Here is a 21,884-nt window from a genome sequence, read left to right on the forward strand (position 1 = left end):
TCAGCTTCCTTGTAACCTACGGCACAAGAGTCTTGAGGAACAAAGTTCCTTTTAGAAAGTTGTGGAACCATGAAGACCATATAGTGACGATGGCACCGTCCATAGCAGATTTTATGCCCCTCACTCAGGATGAGGGTCATGCTGGTGTCCGGCAGCCACTCACACCTCATTTTTTGTCTTTATTATTTTATCCATTCTTTATTTCATTTATTCATGTGGTTTGCTGGCTATGAGGGTCTAATATTTTTCATGCAATCACAAGGACACAAGCATTCTTTAATTAAAATAGTGCCATACAGAGAGCACAACCTTACGACACCGCACTGTGTGGCCTGTATTTCGTAAGCTCCTACTGACATCCAGCCAACACCTGCCCAAAAAAAGAGCACTGGGAAAAAAGCTGCATAAACCACCAGACACACAAAAAGAAAACATTGTACGGTTCTTGCTGCCGGTGACGGTCTGGACCAGGGGGGCCCAATACCATTCTATGCGGCCCACAGCCATATAGATGGAGCAATGCTTGCCGGATTACCTATATGTGGGCAGCCACACAGCGGAGGAGCCGGGACTGGCAGGCACTAATGGTGCCGGTGTGGACAGATCCGGAGGTCTCCGACATCAGGAGAATGGGGTCTTGTCACCTGATCATCTCCAGAAAGCCGCCGTGTCTGCAGCTCCAATGTCAGCAAAACCCCATGATGTCCTGCAGAGCCGTGTGCCTTCATCACCTCGTCCGCTGTAGGCTCCTGTGTTATTTCGGCCCGTTTTTGCAGCCCCAATGCATTTCTATGGGGCAGCAAAAGGGCCATATTTATGGCCGTGAAAAATATTGAGCTTGCGCGATATTTTTTCACGGCTCATGGACACGGCCCCCATTGTAAATCAATAGGACGGAAGGCTGTTTTTACGGTGCGCCGTGACTTCCGGTTTTGCAGAACGCCATTTTTTTCCAATACTTTTGCAATAGTATTGGGAACCTGCAAAAACGGTGATCCACAAGTTTTTTGATATTGTGGCAGACCCTGACAATTGCGGCAATACGGCCCGTAAAAAAGCCCACAATAACGGGCCACAAAATACACGGTAAGTGTAAAAGAAGCCTTAGGGTTTATTCACAGAAGTTTTTACAAGGATTTAGAAGCGGATTTTATTGCAAAAAAACAAATGCTTCAAGTAGTAATAACATGAAAACCAACACAGCGCTGTGGAGCTGATCCTACTAATGTCCTCCAGAAACTGATCGCAGAGTATTTGATGCAGATGTAGAAGCAGAATGTAAAGTCCTGGAAGCAGACGATGTATCGATCACACCTGGATGTATTGTGAGACAATACAGGAATCTTGGCCGCCGTCTTCGGCCGTATCTGCACCCGCCGTCTTATGTTCCTGGGGGCCGAGATCCTGACATTGAGGGGAGCTGCACATTCACACTGACTCCCCCATCGATAAGTTGTGCTCTCATTGGCTTTATTGTCTGTATATAGCTGTGCGGACACCTGCTCCTCCATCTCCAGCGCGGCATCCTCACATATTCCTGTCCAAGGCACTTCAGAAATAATTATACCTGCTCATCAGGGAGACTGACGGCTTGTAGCGCAGGGACACTGGAGACCCCCGAGTATTGACTCATCATTACCATGCGCAGCACTGCAGCTTCTTATGCACGATGGGGCGCATTCATTATTGCACCCACTCACGGTTTTTGTGCCTTTTTTGTTTGCACCAATCCATCTTTCCATTTGATCCTTTGTAAAGTCACATTTCATGTGTTTGTCGTTTTATTCTTCTAATTTGTCATTGTGGTCGGAGTTCACGGTTTCCAGATGTTTTCACCCGATTCATCAATTGTGGCTTTCCCAAGAATCGCACATTGTGATGCATGTGTGCTCTAGTCACTCGCTGTAACTTTACTGTAACATGTGTCTTACATAAAAAGCCATAAAATGCATTAACGACAAACGTGAAGAGCGGGGTTTGATTTTGCACAAAACTCAAGATGCATATTGCAGAACTAGGCAAAAAATGTCAGCGAATACCACAAAACCAAAAAAGGTGACGCTAAAAATCCCCCAAATAACGAATCAGGCCTGTGTTTTCGCTTCCTCACTATTTCAACATCTCGGCTTGCTGTCAGTGGATGTTAACATTCTTCACGACATCTAGAAGCTGCTACAAATGCACTGGGTCCAATCAGCAGCAGGAACCTCGCTTCTGCCATAATTGTTACAATGTATCGGTGTATCGGTGCAGGGTGACGTTTATTGTGTTGGAGTCCAGACCAATGTCTCAGCGGTATCGCCCTCCCGCAGCACCGCCGACCGCCCTGGGCAGCAGACTTTCACCCACTTTACTTAGTCTCTGGGAGATAAAAATCTGGTAATAATGGTCCTTTGGTGAAGACTACACAGTAACCACTACAAGGACTCACCACCACGTGGCCGATTATCACTGCATTGAATGGGCTTCATGTTTCCAATTAGCGGCCCTGTAAGATGTCGCCGATCGACCATCGACCGGGCTTTGATTGGACCAAATATGCGGTCATTCGATTACAGTTGTCGGCAGCACATTGCCACGTGTAAAAACAGGATGTGCTGGAGACAACGTGGGCAGCGAACTGTCGTCTAAGCCGTCAGTCTGCTTCGTGCGAGGGGATCTGAAGAGACGATCGATTTCTTTCATAGGTGATCAGCACTTCCCCTTCTTAGTTCCCCTCGAGGGTCTGTTCAGACAGATGTCTGTTCTCCACGTGGACTGGAAACCCCACAAGGGCCGGCCGTCAGCCGGAGCCATGTATGACATATACTGCAGTGTGTGCGCGTCTGATCCGCCACATGGAAAGACCGGTGTGTGAACAGCGGGGGGTCCGGTCCGCTCTGCCGATACAGACGAGACCGCGGTCCCAGGATCACACGGCGCTCTGAGCCCACGGTCACCACTTCAGAATTAGGTCAGTATTTTACATCAGTATTTGTAAGACAAAACCAGAGGGACAATCAGAGGAAAAGTAATAGAAGCAGAGACAGGTCACCACTTCTGTGTTATCACCGCTCCGGGCTACAAACACTGGTGTAAAATACTGACCGAATACTGACCGTGTGAACGTGGCCTTAGAGTAAGAGTCAAATGAAACTGAAAAAATTATAGAAATGCTGAGTTATGACTTGTCACATAAGGGTGCACATGTAATCAGAGGGAGCACTCACCCTGAAAATGAGCCGAAGAGTAATGTGAGCCCTGATGTCAGCTCCTGTGCCAGCGTGCCACGTACTGCAAGGGCACGAGAGCTCTGACTAATCATCACATGCAGTATCTGCAGCTAGCCCGTGTGCCGGCTCCTGTGCCAGCGTGCCACGTACTGCCAGGGCACGAGAGCTCTGACTAATCATCACATGCAGTATCTGCAGCTCGCCCGGCTGCCGGCCCTTATACTTCTGTTTGCGGGCGATTCACAGTAATACGGCGCAGGATGTGTATATCCCTTTACACGTACTACTACACCCAGCGTTACTCCCTGACTCCGCCATGCTGTGCTGCCTGCAGGGTTACGGACCGTGTGTGAGGTGGCAGCTAATCCATGTCCTGTAACCACCCAGCAGTAGAAGGGACGAGCGCAGAAAAGAGAGAAAGCTGCTAATGTGGACACAGCGCGGAGCGAGGCGGCCGCGGGTGACCGATCTCCAGCACATGGAGCGTCGCCCCCAAGATCCGGCACGGTTCACATTAGCGTCTCTGTGCACATCGTATCATCTGCATCAGCTTACACATGTGTGTGCATGCGTTTGTATGCGTTTTTGCCTGCGTTTGCGTTGATTATGCGCATGCGTTCGATATTTCCAGGAGGGCGCGTCTCAAAACAGTTCCTGGACATGGAAGTCTGAAGAACGCATTGGTTCCCATACACAGTAATGTGTTGTTCTGATGCACTACATCCACAAGCAAATGAGTGCATGTAATTGACGCCTCTAAAATGTAACGTGTTGCATTCGCCGGACCCCGCTGCACACCGCGAAATGACGCATGCGAACTGATGCAAACACATGTCCCTGCTTACACAATGTTAAAGATAGGTACGCAGGACACATGCAGATCTATGCGGATCCAACGCTGCACACAGATACACAAATGTGAACCGGCCTAACATGCCTCAACCCTTCCAGGATCTCTGCTTGCTGTCAGTGAATGGAAACAGAGGCTGGAACTCAATATCCAGCATCCTCCGAGCTCATCGGGGCACAGATCTGCCTCGTCCTCGGCGTTTCCTGCCGCTGTAACCGGATTGTCAGGAGACCACAGTAGCCAAGCTGTATACAGCGAGGGTCATGGGCGCTCCGGGAACAATAAATGGTAGAGTCGTCCTCCGCGCATCCCCTACACAGGGGCCCACAATGAACTCCATCATTAGCATTTAGAAATGTCTGCAGATATCTGAGGAATAAATGTGACTGGGCCTTTGTGCGGCGGGTGCATGCGATGTGTGTGGTCAGACCCAGAGGCCCGCACAACACTACACCCCACGGGAGTGTCCCCGAGAGCGGAGCAGGTGACAACGACGCCCATGCCAAGCTGATCTAAAATTAACATGTCCTACGCCGAATGTGCAGAGGTTGTGCTGCTCGGTCAGGGTTCTGCTGATCCCGTGTCATGGCCGCCTCTGCTCGCTGACCCAACGTCCCTGACCGGCGCAGAGCAAGTCCACATTCCAGAAATGTCAACGACTTCACACTAAAGCTCCATCCCCGGGCGGCCATCTCCTAAAAACATAGGTGGCCTCCTCTGTGCCTAATGATCAGACCCACATTTATCACCACACAGGGAACTTTATTATTATTATATATTATATTATTTACTATTATTAATAGGACTCTGGGCTGGAAAAGACCGGAAACTTGGATTTATTTATGTTATTATTATCGCATGAATCAGTTGTCGATAGAGGATTATTCATGAAAGAAAAAGAAACATTCATGTAAGAAGTATTTGGGGTTTCCTATGGGTTCCTACCAAATGTAGAATTATTAAGAAGCAGATCAGTTTATCAATCAGTTCACCAGGACAAAAAATCCAAACCTTCGTGTCCTCACCCGTGTGAAGGGAAAACTACCGTACTGAAGATCTAAAAATAAACCACAAGAAAGAAAAATCTGCCGCATCCTACAGGATCATGGATTGGATCTCACTTTATGTCTTTTATTACACTGTATACATAAAACACCAACTTGTATCTCACTTTATGTTCAGGTTTATGTATTTTATTTTACTTTATGTTTGGGTTTATGTATTTTATTTCAGTGTATACATACAAGTTTATGTATTTTATTTCACATTATGTTCGGGTTTATGTATTTTATTTCACTTTATGTTCAGATTTATGTATTTTATTTCAGTGTATACATACAAGGATATGTATTTTATTTCACTTTATGTTCAAATTTATGTATTTTATTTCAGTGTATACATTCAAGTTTATGTATTTTATTTTACTTTATGTTTGGGTTTATATATTTTATTTCAGTGTATACATACAAGTTTATGTATTTTATTTCACTTTATGTTTGGGTTTATATATTTTATTTCAGTGTATACATACAAGTTTATGTATTTTATTTTACTTTATGTTTGGGTTTATATATTTTATTTCAGTGTATACATACAAGTTTATGTATTTTATTTCACTTTATGTTCAAATTTATGTATTTTATTTCAGTGTATACATTCAAGTTTATGTATTTTATTTTACTTTATGTTTGGGTTTATATATTTTATTTCAGTGTATACATACAAGTTTATGTATTTTATTTCACTTTATGTTCAAATTTATGTATTTTATTTCAGTGTATACATTCAAGTTTATGTATTTTATTTCACTTTATGTTTGGGTTTATATATTTTATTTCAGTGTATACATACAAGTTTATGTATTTTATTTCACTTTATGTTCAAATTTATGTATTTTATTTCAGTGTATACATTCAAGTTTATGTATTTTATTTTACTTTATGTTTGGGTTTATATATTTTATTTCAGTGTATACATACAAGTTTATGTATTTTATTTCACTTTATGTTTGGGTTTATATATTTTATTTCAGTGTATACATACAAGTTTATGTATTTTATTTTACTTTATGTTTGGGTTTATATATTTTATTTCAGTGTATACATACTAGTTTATGTATTTTATTTCACTTTAGGTTTGGGTTTATGTATTTTATTTCACTTTATGTTCAGGTTTATGTATTTTATTTCAGTGTATACATACAAGTTTATGTATTTTATTTCACATTATGTTTGGGTTTATGTATTTTATTTTACTTTATGTTTGGGTTTATATATTTTATTTCAGTGTATACATACAAGTTTATGTATTTTATTTCACTTTATGTTTGGGTTTATGTATTTTATTTCACTTTATGTTCAGGTCTATGCATTTTATTTCAGTGTATACATACAAGTTTATATATTTTATTTCACTTTGTTCCGGTTTATGTATTTTATTTCAGTGTATACGTACAAGTTTATGTATTTTACTTCACTTTATGTTTGGGTTTATGTATTTTATTTCACTTTATGTTTGGGTTTATATATTTTATTTCAGTGTATACATACAAGTTTATATATTTTATTTCACTTTATGTTCCGGTTTATGTATTTGATTTGATTTCATATACAGATTTATGTATTTTATTTCCGTGTATACATACAGGTGTATGTAATGTTTTGTTAACATTCATGCATTTTATGTCAGTGTTTACAGGTCTATGTACTCAGTGTCACTTTATATTCAGGTTTATATATTTTAGTGATGTTTACGTACAGGTTTGTGTAATATATTTCGGTAATGGTTTATGTATTTTAGTTAGGTTTATGTACAGAACTTGTTCAATGCTTATAATTACTATTTATCTTGTGAGCCATGACATAAATAATTAGTGTGAATAGGTGGGTAGCTTGCGGTACAGGCAGCGGTTCGGTGCACAGTGGACTCTGCCGGGTACAATAGGGTAATAATTAAAAAGAACAAAATGACAGTTATGAAAATAATGTGAGTAAGCCTGTAAGTATAAGGGACAAATGAGATGCAAAGACCTTTCCATACGGGCGGAGAGCAGTGACTATAACAAGGAGGGACACCCTGACCTCTGCCCTGCACACGGGTCCGATGAGAGCGACACATTAGGTCGCGGAGACCTCAATCACCACAATATGGCCATGACCACAAGTAAAACCGCTGACCCCTTCTTTAAGTTACATAGAGATATCTGCCTTCGTGAATATCCCATAACGAAGCTTCTTGTACCCTGTGGAAACGCTGTAACAAAGGCTTCTCAGAAATATACAATCAAAATAAAAATAAAACTTTTTCGTTCCTGCTTTTTATTTGCATTGCTTTTACACCGATCCCAACCCTGGAGGTTTTATGCAGGTTCTTACTTTGTTAATATATGTACGGTATATGTATTTGGAGACAACAAAATGTTTTTTTGTTGCAAGTTTTTTTATATTTGTGGAAAAGAAATAAAACAAAGTATTTTTAATTGAGACGAAATAAGAGTTTTGCTATAATTTTTTACTACTATTATAGTACATGGTTTATTAAATGTCTAAGGTTTTGTTTTTATTTATAAAAGATATTTCCCAACGTAACGAATTCAAAGAAACGTGAATTCTGTCACTTGCTGATAATAGTGTGATAATTTCATTTGTTTTTATAATGAGTATATAAAGGAAAAGAAATGTGTGAATATATACGGTATATATAAAATCAGGGCTTCTTCATGTCGTGTAAAGGAAGGATTACTCAAGGTTTTTCCACTACAATTTAATAAAAATCTTTATAGAAAATGTAAGCAAAACAAAAAGAAAATACAATGATCATTTCTAAAAAACAGACTTGTTACATTTATTATAATGAAGGGTAAATTCGCCCTGAAGCTCCGGGGAATTTCTACTATTAACTGCTGCGGAGCGAGTGGATGAGCGATGAAGGTCGGACGCAGTGTTTTTTCCCATCGTTTCCTATTATTTATTGGGAATTATTTATTTTATTGATAAAACATCAAACTCACATTTTCTAGTAAAGATGAAGTCATGTAAACTTATAAATTCTGTTATACGACCTATTGTTCCTTTATTTGTATCTTTATATTATTATTATTATTTGGGCAAGTTTGGCCCCCATTATTAATAAATAGCCAAACAAAAATGGACATGAGAGTAAATATTTTCAAAACATAAAAATACATGAAAAAAGTAGTAGCAAGTAATTAATAAGACAATAAAAACAAGTGAGGGAATCAGCGACACCTAGAAGTCACGTCCAAAGAGGCTGGTATGTGTATTAATAAATAGAAACTCAAAAAGGAAGGGAAAAAGATGTATCCCAAAATACTGAAGCTCAATGGTACATAGTAAAAGCGTAATATTATGCATAAAGATCAATAAAAAAACCTCTGTCCAATATTTCACAGGATAGGAGCAAATATAAGGTGCAAATGCAAAAAAAAATAGTCAAACAACACCTACAATGTATTAATAAATTGTGAAAACATTTACCTCTTATTTGCTCACATGTCCATTTTTCTATGGGTATTTATTGTATATTATGGATGGGCTTTTGCTTTATTGGCCACTTTTTTTGTTTGGGATCCCATTATCAATAACCATTCTGTAACTCTATGAAGTGTTGATTTTTTTTCCTATTATTTTTGGAGCTGGATCTTATTCTGTGCTTGCTGTGTAATTGGACAGGACAGAGATTAGTACAATGCAGATACGATGGCAAACATTGGCGCCTTCACACTGGCAGCTGTGGGGTGATAATACAAATTGGACGACTCATGAATAAATTATTTATACGAGATCGAATACATTTATATATACTGTATATATCATATTTACATCTGTTTCAAGACCTAAAGTAGAATCATGGGTTCTATAACAACAGTTTCCACCATTTTAGGTTTTCTTTTTTTCGTAGGTATTTAAGATTAGGGAATCGCCTTTACTGACCCCGGTTTGGTTCTGGGTGTTGGAGCCATAATACAGACTCCGAAATGCAGAAGTTTTACTGAAATGGACTGACTCCTCATAACATTGCAGTAACTCGCAGCCTATGCCGCACATGTTCAGCCTTTTTGCATTTGCGTAAACGTGATTTTCAAGCATATTTTATTGTTTTTTTGTTACAATTCTAAATTTGCTTTTGTTTTTCTGTTGTTTTCAAAGTGGTAATGAGAAACCTCTGGGAACAATTGCTGAATAAAATGTAACAATGATCCTAAAAACGCGGAGTGTTCAGACACTGTACCAACAAATGGACACATTGGAAGAAGTGTGATCTCTTCTTGTGGATCTCATTTAAGGAGGCGTCCGTACAAACGTAACAATACAAAACTAAAAGGATTGTGAAAAAAGTTCTATTAAAAAGGTGCAAAACTGAAGGCACTTTTTGATTTTTAAAAATCACTAGTCCCTGGGACAGATTGGCGACCACCTTTGCCAGAACTCCACTATTAGGCTCACAACAATGCTCCTTACATCATTTTATACACAATTAGTAATTATTTGGGCCAGAAACAATGGGGTCCCTTACTGGACTCTTTGTAAAAGAGGCGACAGATTTGTTAAGATTTTTATTCCACCAGATTTAATACTGATGTGATGAAGTTTAGAGGCAAAATATTTGTGTAAAGTAGATCACACAAGACGAGATGAAGAATAGCGCCAAGTCAGCCCGGATCTACCAGGCAGCATAGGATCTGTGCAGGATTCCTAAATCTGAATATAATCATAATTCCCAAAACTATCTATAGACAAGGAAGAAATGAGGAGAGTGCAAAACTGTCCAGACAAAAGTGCCATGTGAGGGGCTGGCATTGTGTCCCGGGCACAGTCCTGGCAGTGTATGGGCTCCTGTCTGCGGAGAGTCAGCTGCAGGCGTCCCTGGTGGTGGCAGCTTTGTATAAGTCAACTTGTACCATAGCAGATCTAGAAACAAATCCTATATAACAATGTACAGTAAGTGATCCCCTGGATGCTCAGGTTCATTCCTATAAGCTGCAAACTGACCCAAAACCGATCTAATCGCTCTAGAAAATATAACTGCACGTAGCGTAATGACTGAAAAACGACGCCGAACGACAATGGTCAGGTCTAGAACACACAATACGGCAGAAATAATCGCACAGCTGCTGAGGCCTACAACTACAGAGGCAACAACAACTACAGAGGCAACAACAACTACAGAGGCAACAACAACTACAGAGGCAACAACCGCAGAGGCAACAAGTACAAAAGGCAATAACACGACAGATACAGAGGACCCTGCTCCAGCGCACATGGCAGGTTGGCTCTCAGTTCCTGGCTCTCCCTGACAGGCTGATGCATTATTAGATCAGGAGACAAGTAACAGCTCACAAATGTTGTTTCTTCACACAAAAGCTCAGTTGAGCTCACATCTTTATTTGCCAACAGTCTCTTCATTCAACACAAAGCAGGAGCTCCAAATCCCCTCCAATCACTGCTGACACCGCATGCGTGACCTCTGCTCCAAGTTCATGAGCGAATGCTGCAGAAGTGTCAGCTCAAGAAGTGACCAGAGGAGGATGCGGGGAGAAGTGTCAGCTCCAGGAGCGAGCAGAGGATGCGGGGAGAAGTGTTAGCTCCAGGAGCGAGCAGAGGATGCGGGAAGAAGTGTCAGCTCTTGGAGCGAGCAGAGGATGCGGGAAGAAGTGTCAGCTCCTGGAGCGAGCAGAGGATGCGGGGAGAAGTGTCAGCTCCAGGAGCGAGCAGAGGATGCAGAGAGAAGTGTCAGCTCCAGGAGCGAGCAGAGGATGCGGGGAGAAGTGTCAGCTCCAGGAGCGAGCAGAGGATGCGGGAAGAAGTGTCAGCTCCTGGAGCGAGCAGAGGATGCGGGAAGAAAAGTGTCAGCTCCTGGAGCGAGCAGAGGATGCGGGGAGAAGTGTCAGCTCCAGGAGCGAGCAGAGGATGCAGGGAGAAGTGTCAGCTCCAGGGGCGAGCAGAGGATGCAGGGAGAAGTGTCAGCTCCAGGAGGGAGCAGAGGATGTGGGAAGAAGTGTCAGCTCCTGGAGCGAGCAGAGGATGCGGGGAGAAGTGTCAGCACCAGGGGCGAGCAGAGGATGCGGGAAGAAGTGTCAGCTCCTGGAGCGAGCAGAGGATGTGGGGAGAAGTGTCAGCTCCAGGGGCGAGCAGAGGATGCGGGGAGTAGTGTCAGCTCCAGGAGCGAGCAGAGGATGCGGGGAGAAGGGTCAGGAGCAAGCAGAGGATGCAGGGAGTAGTGTCAGCTCCAGGAGCGAGCAGAGGATGCGGGGAGAAGGGTCAGGAGGAAGCAGAGGATGCAGAGAGAAGTGTCAGCTCCAGGAGGGAGCAGAGGATGCGGGGAGAAGTGTCAGCTCCAGGAGGGAGCAGAGGATGCGGGGAGAAGTGTCAGCTCCAGGAGGGAGCAGAGGATGCGGGGAGAAGTGTCAGCTCCAGGAGGGAGCAGAGGATGCGGGGAGAAGTGTCAGCTCCAGGAGGGAGCAGAGGATGCGGGGAGAAGTGTCAGCTCCAGGAGGGAGCAGAGGATGCGGGGAGAAGTGTCAGCTCCAGGAGGGAGCAGAGGATGCGGGGAGAAGTGTCAGCTCCAGGAGCGAGCAGAGGATGCGGGGAGTAGTGTCAGCTCCAGGAGCGAGCAGAGGATGCGGGGAGAAGGGTCAGGAGCAAGCAGAGGATGCAGAGAGAAGTGTCAGCTCCAGGAGGGAGCAGAGGATGCGGGGAGAAGGGTCAGCTCCAGGAGGGAGCAGAGGATGCGGGGAGAAGGGTCAGCTCCAGGAGGGAGCAGAGGATGCGGGGAGAAGGGTCAGCTCCAGGAGGGAGCAGAGGATGCGGGGAGAAGGGTCAGCTCCAGGAGCGAGCAGAGGATGCGGGGAGAAGGGTCAGCTCCAGGAGCGAGCAGAGGATGCGGGGAGAAGGGTCAGCTCCAGGAGCGAGCAGAGGATGCGGGGAGAAGGGTCAGCTCCAGGAGCGAGCAGAGGATGCGGGGAGAAGTGTCAGCTCCAGGAGGGAGCAGAGGATGCGGGGAGAAGTGTCAGCTCCAGGAGGGAGCAGAGGATGCGGGGAGAAGTGTCAGCTCCAGGAGGGAGCATAGGATGCAGGGAGAAGTGTCAGCTCCAGGAGGGAGCAGAGGATGCAGGGAGAAGTGTCAGCTCCAGGAGGGAGCATAGGATGCAGGGAGAAGTGTCAGCTCCAGGAGCGAGCAGAGGATGCAGGGAGAAGTGTCAGCTCCAGGAGCGAGCAGAGGATGCGGGGAGTAGTGTCAGCTCCAGTAGCGAGCAGAGGATGCGGGGAGAAGGGTCAGGAGCAAGCAGAGGATGCAGAGAGAAGTGTCAGCTCCAGGAGGGAGCAGAGAATGCGGGGAGAAGTGTCAGCTCCAGGAGCGAGCAGAGGATGCGGGGGGAAGTGTCAGCTCCAGGGTGAGGGGAGGCTGCACCCCCAGCTGAGATGCCTCATGTACCTGGATTAACTTCCGACACTGATTTCTCTACTGTGTAATTATAACATAAGAGGCAGCAAATATTGGTTGTGATGATGACGACGACGATGATGACGATATCCTCTGAGCGGCTCCTGTGATTGACAGCTAACATGTACCACCTCATGGGCAAAGCAACACAGTGACTGCAGCAAAGGACAGCGGGAGACCCCGACTCCACATCACCTGCAGTTAGACCCCCTTCACCTGATTCACATACACAGAAGATATCGCACAGATACAATACATACAGCGTTCTCACGGGCTGTAATTGGAATTGCTGCCATTAGCTAATTTATACATTCAGCTGTCAGGACTTATTTATTTTTAGACAGATATATAATATATAGATAATAGTTGGATAATAAAAGATAGATAGATAGATAGATAGATAGATAGATAGATAGATAGATAGATAGATAGATAGATAGATAGATAGATACATGATAGAAGATAGATAATAGATAGATGGTAAATAATATTTAATGGATAATAGCTAGATAGATAATATATAATAGATAGATGATAGATAGATATTGAGATATATGGTAGATAATACATGGATAGACCGCAAATAAATATATAATAGATAATAATAAATAGATAATATATATGATAGATAATATATAGAGATATGATAAATAAATAGCTATATAGTAGATAATATTATAATTATTATGTATACCCCTCCTCACATGTAAAGAGCGCCATGGAATAAATGGCGCTATAATAATAAATAATAATAATATATAACAGATGATAGATAATAAAAGATAGAAAGTAGATATATAGATTAATAGATAGATATGAGATATATGGTAGATAATATCTATATATATATATATATATATATATATATATCTGTATTATATATATATATATATATATATATATATATATATATATATATATATATAACAGATATAATAAATAGATAAAAGATCATAATAGATCAATTGATATTAAGATAGATGATAGATAATAGATAACTAATAGATAAATATATAATAGCTGATAAATAGTAGATTAATAAACAGATGAAAGATCATAAATTAATAAATATTAATAATGATAAATAATAGATAAAGGAATTTAAAAAAAAGAAATAGATAAATCATAGCTAATAGATTATAGATAATATATAACAGATAGATAATAGAAAGATAACAGAGATAATAACAGATAATAGATAAAAGATCATAATAGATCAATTGAGAGATAATAAATAGATGATACATAGATCATAAGATAATAGATGATAGATAGATAGATAGATAGATAGATAGATAGATAGATAGATAATAATAAGTGCCGGAGAAGGGCGGACGGGTCGGCGCTGCCCGGACAGGCGGATAAGCCCCCCGTACACAGATGATGAGAGCGGCAGGTCGGACCCCGGATACCGCGGTGCACGGGCTCTTACCGGGGCAGGAGTGCACGGCTTTGGGTCGCACCAGCAGGGACGGACACACCGAGTACAGCGACAGCTTCTGGAAGTAGTCGCACGTCTCCTTGGAGAGGATCTCGTCGATCATGAAGGACTTGTAGCGCCGGCGGGCGGCCCTGCTGTGTGCGGGGGGCGGCCTGAGCTCGGCCTGGCAGTGCATGTTGTGCCGGCGGGGGCTCCGGGGCTCCTCTGTGCTGTGCGGGTCTCTGCTCCCCGGTTACATCAGCGTCATTCCCGGGGAGAGCAGCTGTCAGTGAGCGCGGAGCCGGGAGCAGGAGGAAACCGTCAGCAGGAGCCGCTCAGCACTACCCCCTCCTGCTGCGATCTCCCGGGTGTATGTGGTGCGGCCCTCCCCCTGTGGGTGTCACTGATCCTCCTCACCATCTCCATGTGTGAAAACAAACCAGGGACAGGACCCGGGGGATAGGGCCACAGGGGCCCTCACCTAAAGACACAGGGTACCCACCTGTATACAGCTCAGATACAGAGTCCTGGTGTATCCACCTGTACAGCGCCCAGATAGAGAGTCCTGGGGTACCCACCTGTATACAGCTCAGATAGAGAGTCCTGGTGTATCCACCTGTACAGAGCTCAGATACAGAGTCCTGGGGTACCCACCTGTATACAGCTCAGATACAGAGTCCTGGGGTACCCACCTGTATACAGCTCAGATACAGAGTCCTGGGGTACCCACCTGTATACAGCTCAGATAGAGAGTCCTGGTGTATCCACCTGTACAGAGCTCAGATACAGAGTCCTGGGGTACCCACCTGTATACAGCTCAGATACAGAGTCCTGGGGTACCCACCTGTATACAGTTCAGATACAGAGTCCTGGTGTATCCACCTGTACAGCGCTCAGATACAGAGTCCTGGGGTACCCACCTGTACAGCGCTCAGATACAGAGTCCTGGGGTACCCACCTGTACAGCGCTCAGATACAGAGTCCTGGGGTACCCACCTGTACAGAGCTGAGATACAGAGTCCTGGTGTACCCACCTGTACAGCGCTCAGATACAGAGTCCTGGTGTATCCACCTGTATACAGCTCAGATACAGAGTCCTGGGGTACCCACCTGTATACAGCTCAGATACAGAGTCCTGGGGTACCCACCTGTATACAGCTCAGATACAGAGTCCTGGGGTACCCACCTGTACAGCGCTCAGATACAGAGTCCTGGGGTACCCACCTGTACAGAGCTGAGATACAGAGTCCTGGTGTACCACCTGTACAGCGCTCAGATACAGAGTCCTGGTGTATCCACCTGTATACAGCTCAGATACAGAGTCCTGGGGTACCCACCTGTATACAGCTCAGATACAGAGTCCTGGCGTACCCACCTGTATACACCTCAGATACAGAGTCCTGGGGTACCCACCTGTATACAGCTCAGATACAGAGTCCTGGGGTACCCACCTGTACAGCGCTCAGATACAGAGTCCTGGGGTACCCACCTGTATACAGCTCAGATACAGAATCCTGGTGTACCCACCTGTACAGCGCTCAGATACAGAGTCCTGGTGCATCCACCTGTATACAGCTCAGATACAGAGTCCTGGCGTACCCACCTGTACAGCGCTCAGATACAGAGTCCTGGGGTACCCACCTGTACAGAGCTGAGATACAGAGTCCTGGTGTACCCACCTGTACAGCGCTCAGATACAGAGTCCTGGTGTATCCACCTGTATACAGCTCAGATACAGAGTCCTGGCGTACCCACCTGTACACAGCTCAGATACAGAGTCCTGGGGTACCCACCTGTATACAGCTCAGATACAGAGTCCTGGGGTACCCACCTGTATACAGCTCAGATACAGAGTCATGGGGTACCCACCTGTATACAGCTCAGATACAGAGTCCTGGCGTACCCACCTGTACAGCGCTCAGATACAGAGTCCTGGGGTACCCACCTGTACAGAGCTGAGATACAGAGTCCTGGTGTACCCACCTGTACAGGGCTCAGATACAGAGTCCTGGGGTACCCACCTGTACAGAGCTGAGATACAGAGTCCTGGTGTACCACCTGTACAGCGCTCAGATACAGAGTCCTGGTGTATCCACCTGTATACAGCTCAGATACAGAGTCCTGGGGTACCCACCTGTATACAGCTCAGATACAGAGTCCTGGCGTACCCACCTGTATACACCTCAGATACAGAGTCCTGGGGTACCCACCTGTATACAGCTCAGATACAGAGTCCTGGGGTACCCACCTGTACAGCGCTCAGATACAGAGTCCTGGGGTACCCACCTGTACAGAGCTGAGATACAGAGTCCTGGTGTACCCACCTGTACAGCGCTCAGATACAGAGTCCTGGTGTATCCACCTGTATACAGCTCAGATACAGAGTCCTGGCGTACCCACCTGTACACAGCTCAGATACAGAGTCCTGGGGTACCCACCTGTATACAGCTCAGATACAGAGTCCTGGGGTACCCACCTGTATACAGCTCAGATACAGAGTCATGGGGTACCCACCTGTATACAGCTCAGATACAGAGTCCTGGCGTACCCACCTGTACAGCGCTCAGATACAGAGTCCTGGGGTACCCACCTGTATACAGCTCAGATACAGAATCCTGGTGTACCCACCTGTACAGCGCTCAGATACAGAGTCCTGGTGTATCCACCTGTACACAGCTCAGATACAGAGTCCTGGGGTACCCACCTGTATACAGCTCAGATACAGAGTCCTGGTGTACCCACCTGTACAGAGCTGAGATACAGAGTCCTGGTGTACCCACCTGTACAGAGCACAGGTACAGAGTCCTGGTGTACCCACCTGTACAGAGCTCAGATACAGTGTTCTGAGTGGACTATTTTTGTGGCAATTTCACAATACACAGAAAACTTCTTATAACTGATGTAAAAAAAAAAACATGAAAGTTGTTTCCTGTAATAAAGGTAGGAAATGTTCAGAACAGGTGACAAAGCCTGATGGAAATGTGTGGGCTCCGGGTGGACTCCGTTACACTGGACTCTGGGTGGACTCCGTTACGGTGGACTCCGTTACACTGGACTCCGGGTGGACTCCATTACACTGGACTCCGGGTGGACTCCGTTACACTGGACTCCGGGTGGACTCCGTTACACTGGACTCCGGGTGGACTCCGTTACACTGGACTCCGGGTGGACTCCGTTACACTGGACTCCGTTACACTGGACTCCGGGTGGACTCCGTTACACTGGACTCCGTTACACTGGCCTCTGGGTGGACTCCGTTACACTGGACTCCGTTACACTGGACTCCGGGTGGACTCCGTTACACTGGACTCCGTTACACTGGACTCGGGCATTTTTACTGCAACATGCAGGAATGGCTCCATAACGTAGACCAGCGCTTTGTTCCTGTTTTCTCTTCCTTTGCATCCTCTCTGGTCTCTGCAGCCGATGCTACACAGTTCATTATAGGAAACTAACAACCTCCGAATCCTGACTATCACCGGGCGTTGAGGCACCAGGTCAACATCGAACTCCACTGCGCCACACTTTCCGAATATCTCCGGGTTAAGAGAATTCCAAGAGGGTTGAGGGTTCCACTGCGTCCCACCCTCTTTCACGATTGTCTTGATTTCCGTACTAAGTTTGAACAAATACTCAACAAGTGTTCTTTTGACTTAATAACACTCACCCTAGAACACCTGCATAAAGCCATCGAGACCAACGCAGCACAGATTAAGAACATTGAGTCTCAACTGGCCTCTGCTGGAACACCAGACGAACTACAAGCGCTCAGGACCCAGATCCAGGACCGCGTCAACCTCCATAAACGAGACATTGAGACCCGCAAACGCAACAAGTTTGCCAGGGACAACATTGACTACGAAACTAACAGAGTATATCGATGGCAGGACGGCTTCTCATCAGCAAGACAGTCTACTCGCAACCCAAGGGCCTACACGGACTACTCCACTTCAGGCTCGGAGCCGGACATAAATCCTTCCCCTTCTACCTCGGTTCCTTTTTTAGGACCTCGTCGGCGCCCCCAACGAAAAAAACTAGACGTGGCTATGGAAAGAAGAAATACCTCAGATCAAATGAGAACCACGAGATCCAAGGTACAGACTCTATAGTTGTCAATATTTCCTCTCGGTCACTGGGCATTTCCGAATTAGAAGTGCTACAGAAAGGTTTATCGTTCTGCCCCTCCTATCAGTGCAAAACCTTTGAACTTGAAATGGACCTTCAACGGTTTTTCCGCCTCCTTAGACTCAAGACTTATTTCTCTTCTTCACCCATTCCCTCTACTACTTCCCTACCTTCCACCAATCCTATGTCTATCCTGAACCTTGGTCTCCGCAATAAAAGTTCATTTCGCCCGCCTCAGGGCTCTCATGCAGTTGAAACCTTTATTGGTTTCATACAGGACTCCTTCCTTAATATACGTGATCACATTGAAAAGAAACGGCTGTTCTTTCCTTCCAATTTATCCTCCACTGAACACCACGCACTCGCCTCTTTACAGAAAGATGACAGTTTAGTCATAAAACCAGCCGATAAAGGCGGTGCCTTAGTCGTTATGGACAAAACACAGTATGTGACTGAAATCAATAGACAACTTTGTGATACTACCATTTACAGTAAACTCACTAAGGATCCCACCCCTGAGATCCGAACTAAAATTGAGTCTATTCTCACTAAATACCTTTCTAAAGGCATTCTTGACACCAAAACCTATGACTTTCTTAGAAAGGATAACCCCATCATACCGGTGTTTTACACATTACCTAAGATCCACAAGAACCTTCAGAAACCCCCAGGTAGGCCCATAGTGGCCTCCACTGATTCAATTCTCTCTCCATTATCTATCTACCTTGAAAAAATTCTTACTCCCATTACCCAATCATCCCCTTCCTTTCTCCTAGATACGGGAGGATTCCTTCACTGTGTTACAACAATTAACAAAGTACCGGCTGAGTCCCTGTTGGTCACCCTGGACGTCAAGGATTTGTATACGTCCATCCCTCATATCAGTGGCATTAATTCTGTCCATCACTCACTTACCACAGCCGGTTTTAGTTCTGAACAAATTAATCTCTGTGTGGATCTGCTGACTACTGTCTTATTTAACAATTTCTTTCTTTTTCAGAACACCTTTTACCTACAGACGCGGGGGACCGCTATGGGCTCCAATGTAGCGCCCCCCTATGCAAATACCTATATGTCTGACTTTGAGTCTTCCATCATCTATAAACACCATCTATTCATCAATAACGTTTCCCTCTGGAAACGTTATATTGATGATATTTTCTGCATTTGGGGGGGCCCATTGGAGTCCCTACAAGAGTTCTTTTTATTTCTCAATGAGGCTTGGCCTGGAATAAAATTTACTATGAATTATGATCCTCATGCCATCAACTTCCTGGATACCATGGTACTCAAGGATGCAAATGGCACTCTCAGCACGGACATCTATGTCAAGCCCACAGACAGGAACAGCATCCTTCACTATGAGAGTTTTCACCCTCCTCCGGTGAAGCACTCGATTCCCAAATCTCAATTTCAGAGGGTTAAACGTATAGTCCCTGCTGGCCCACTGAGGGAACAGCGCCTCCTAGAGATGGAATCTAAATTTAGGAGAAGGGGATATCCCCCGTCAGTACTTGACCATTCCAGAGACCCCCCTCCTGGTTCCCCCACAGTGAACAAGGGTAAACGGATCCCCTTTGTTCACTTGTTCCACCCGGCCTCATACATTTTACATAAATCTATTAGAAAACACTGGCACCTCCTGTCTACAGCACATCCTGAGGTACCAGAGTTTAGGGAACCTTTCTTACCCTGCTTTAAGAGACCGCCCAACCTCAGAGACCGCCTCATTAGGGCCGATATGGGCCATAATTTACCACAAAAACAGCGCTTCCTATCCAAACCTAAAACTGGTACCTTCCCTTGCTTGCACTGTGCTCAGTGCAATAATGTACAGAAGGGAGGCACATTCCAGCATCCCCGGTCCGGCAAAACCTTCCAAATCAGGGATTTTTTCACCTGCGATTCATCTTTTGTGGTTTATATGATTAAATGCCCTTGTGGCCTCCTTTATATCGGTGAAACCACCCAGCCGGTCCGAGATAGGATTTCAAAACATAAATCCACTATCCGATGTAAAAACCTATTATTACCGATTCCTCATCATTTCCATACACATGGACACTCGGTCTCTCAACTCAGGTTTCAAGTTATCGACTCAGTCCCCCCCCCAAGGAGAAGCGGTAATAGGTCCATACTGTTAAAGAAAAGAGAGGCGTTCTGGATCCACACACTAGATACCCTCTCACCCAGGGGTCTCAATAAGGACTATGATTTAATGGCATTTATTTAATGTATACGCTTTTGTTGTTTCCATCTATTAACACCATTTCTCTCATCCCTTAGAGTCGTCTCTACTGATCTTTGGACACCGCTAAGCACGAATATAGACCAGCACGTGCTGCACATCTTCTGAGTCTCCTAGTGCTTCACCTATATCATCGCACCATAACCTACCGGATATGCACACCTTATTATTTTGCACTATTTTCCTTTTCATCCAGAGCTAAGTACCATGTCTTCTTTACAGATTCCTAAAACCACCTCTGCCCGTGCCTCTCATCCCCCTGCAGCTAGAGAGCACACTCCATACTGCCCTGTCATTCACACATACCCACATAGCCCCCTCCACATTACTGCGCATGCCTCATTTTTCCACCATACCGGGTGGAACGCACATCCATATTGTTTTTGTCCCAATGGTGACACGCATCACCTAACCTCGCCCCTTTACGACATGTCCGCTTCTGCGCAATACGCCCGGTTTCCCTTACTAGGAACCGGAACTACCCAGCGGCCGAGACTCTGTGCTCTGTTATTTAAACTTGAGCACATTCCCACGTACCTCCAGCACAGCGGTGGATGCCGCGGCCATCAGGACTCAGGTAAATCCCCATTATCTCGGCCTTACCATTTTCCATCCCACTGGCGCTACACAGTCCTCTGCGGTATAGCGCCTATATCCATAAGCTGGATATTTTCTAAATCCTCGCAGTATCTTCCACACAGGTTTAGTCCAGTCTTCATTCTATTCCTCCCCGAGGCATTTACTTTTGGTAAGTCCCAGTTCTTATAGCTTTCTCCTCCACTCCTTCTGTTGGCCTCTTATTCTGGCCTCTCATAAACAACATCACTGCTATCCTCTCCATAGGCTAAACACAGCCATCTATCATCACGCTACTCCTCACATATGGTATGTTCACTAATCATGTGGTTTTTTTGCCCAGTATAGTATATCTTCCTATTTATGATTATGTCCGTATGCCTTTGTTTGTAAACCACCGTATCCTTCTACTAGCGTATACCAGATACATTTTGCTGAATACATTTTGTAAATACTTTGTTTTGTTGTCACCCATTGTTTATTATTGACTTTTATTTATTGTATATGTTTGTACATACTTTTACAGTCATTGATAAAGGTCCCGGTTAGGGACCGAAACGTTTGGCTTACACTGGGATGAATAAAATCCTTTATATTCCTTCACCGCTAAGTTGAGTGCTGGGTCTTGTTTATATTGTCATTATGGTTTGGGAACCTACCCAGGCACCACTACATTAGCTGTGCACACGACGTTCGTACTACTATCACCGAGATGTAACTGGAGCTGAACATTGGCGATCCGCTCCAGAATCATCGCTCCAGAATCATCGCAGCAATCGAAAAAGATGAACGACTCGGAAATCACGGAGGCGACAGAGTGGAGTCTGATCACATCACCTGCAGCCACAGCGGCGCTCTGCACCATCATCTACAACGTGCGTCGCACAGCGCTACTGACCCCATAGTAGAAGTCATCAGGGGTCCACATAAGACCCCTCTACGGTGTCATCATCCAGTGCCATAGACCAACTGCAAGAAAAGCAGTAACCA

General features: G+C 44.8%; 1 protein-coding gene across 1 annotated transcript in view; it reads right to left on the reverse strand.

Annotated features, from left to right (window-relative positions):
• BARX2 (BARX homeobox 2) overlaps positions 1-14,340 on the reverse strand; it is a 38,574-nt gene extending 24,234 nt beyond the window's left edge. Inside the window, exon 1 of the mRNA XM_077249396.1 lies at positions 13,958-14,340. Within this exon, the coding sequence (XP_077105511.1) occupies positions 13,958-14,141 (184 nt within the window). The 5' untranslated portion in view covers positions 14,142-14,340. The remainder of the gene's footprint in view (positions 1-13,957) is intronic.
• Between the last annotated feature and the right edge of the window lie 7,544 nt (positions 14,341-21,884).

Source organism: Ranitomeya variabilis, chromosome 4 (genome assembly GCF_051348905.1).
Source record: "Ranitomeya variabilis isolate aRanVar5 chromosome 4, aRanVar5.hap1, whole genome shotgun sequence".
NCBI classification, from domain to species: domain Eukaryota; kingdom Metazoa; phylum Chordata; class Amphibia; order Anura; family Dendrobatidae; genus Ranitomeya; species Ranitomeya variabilis.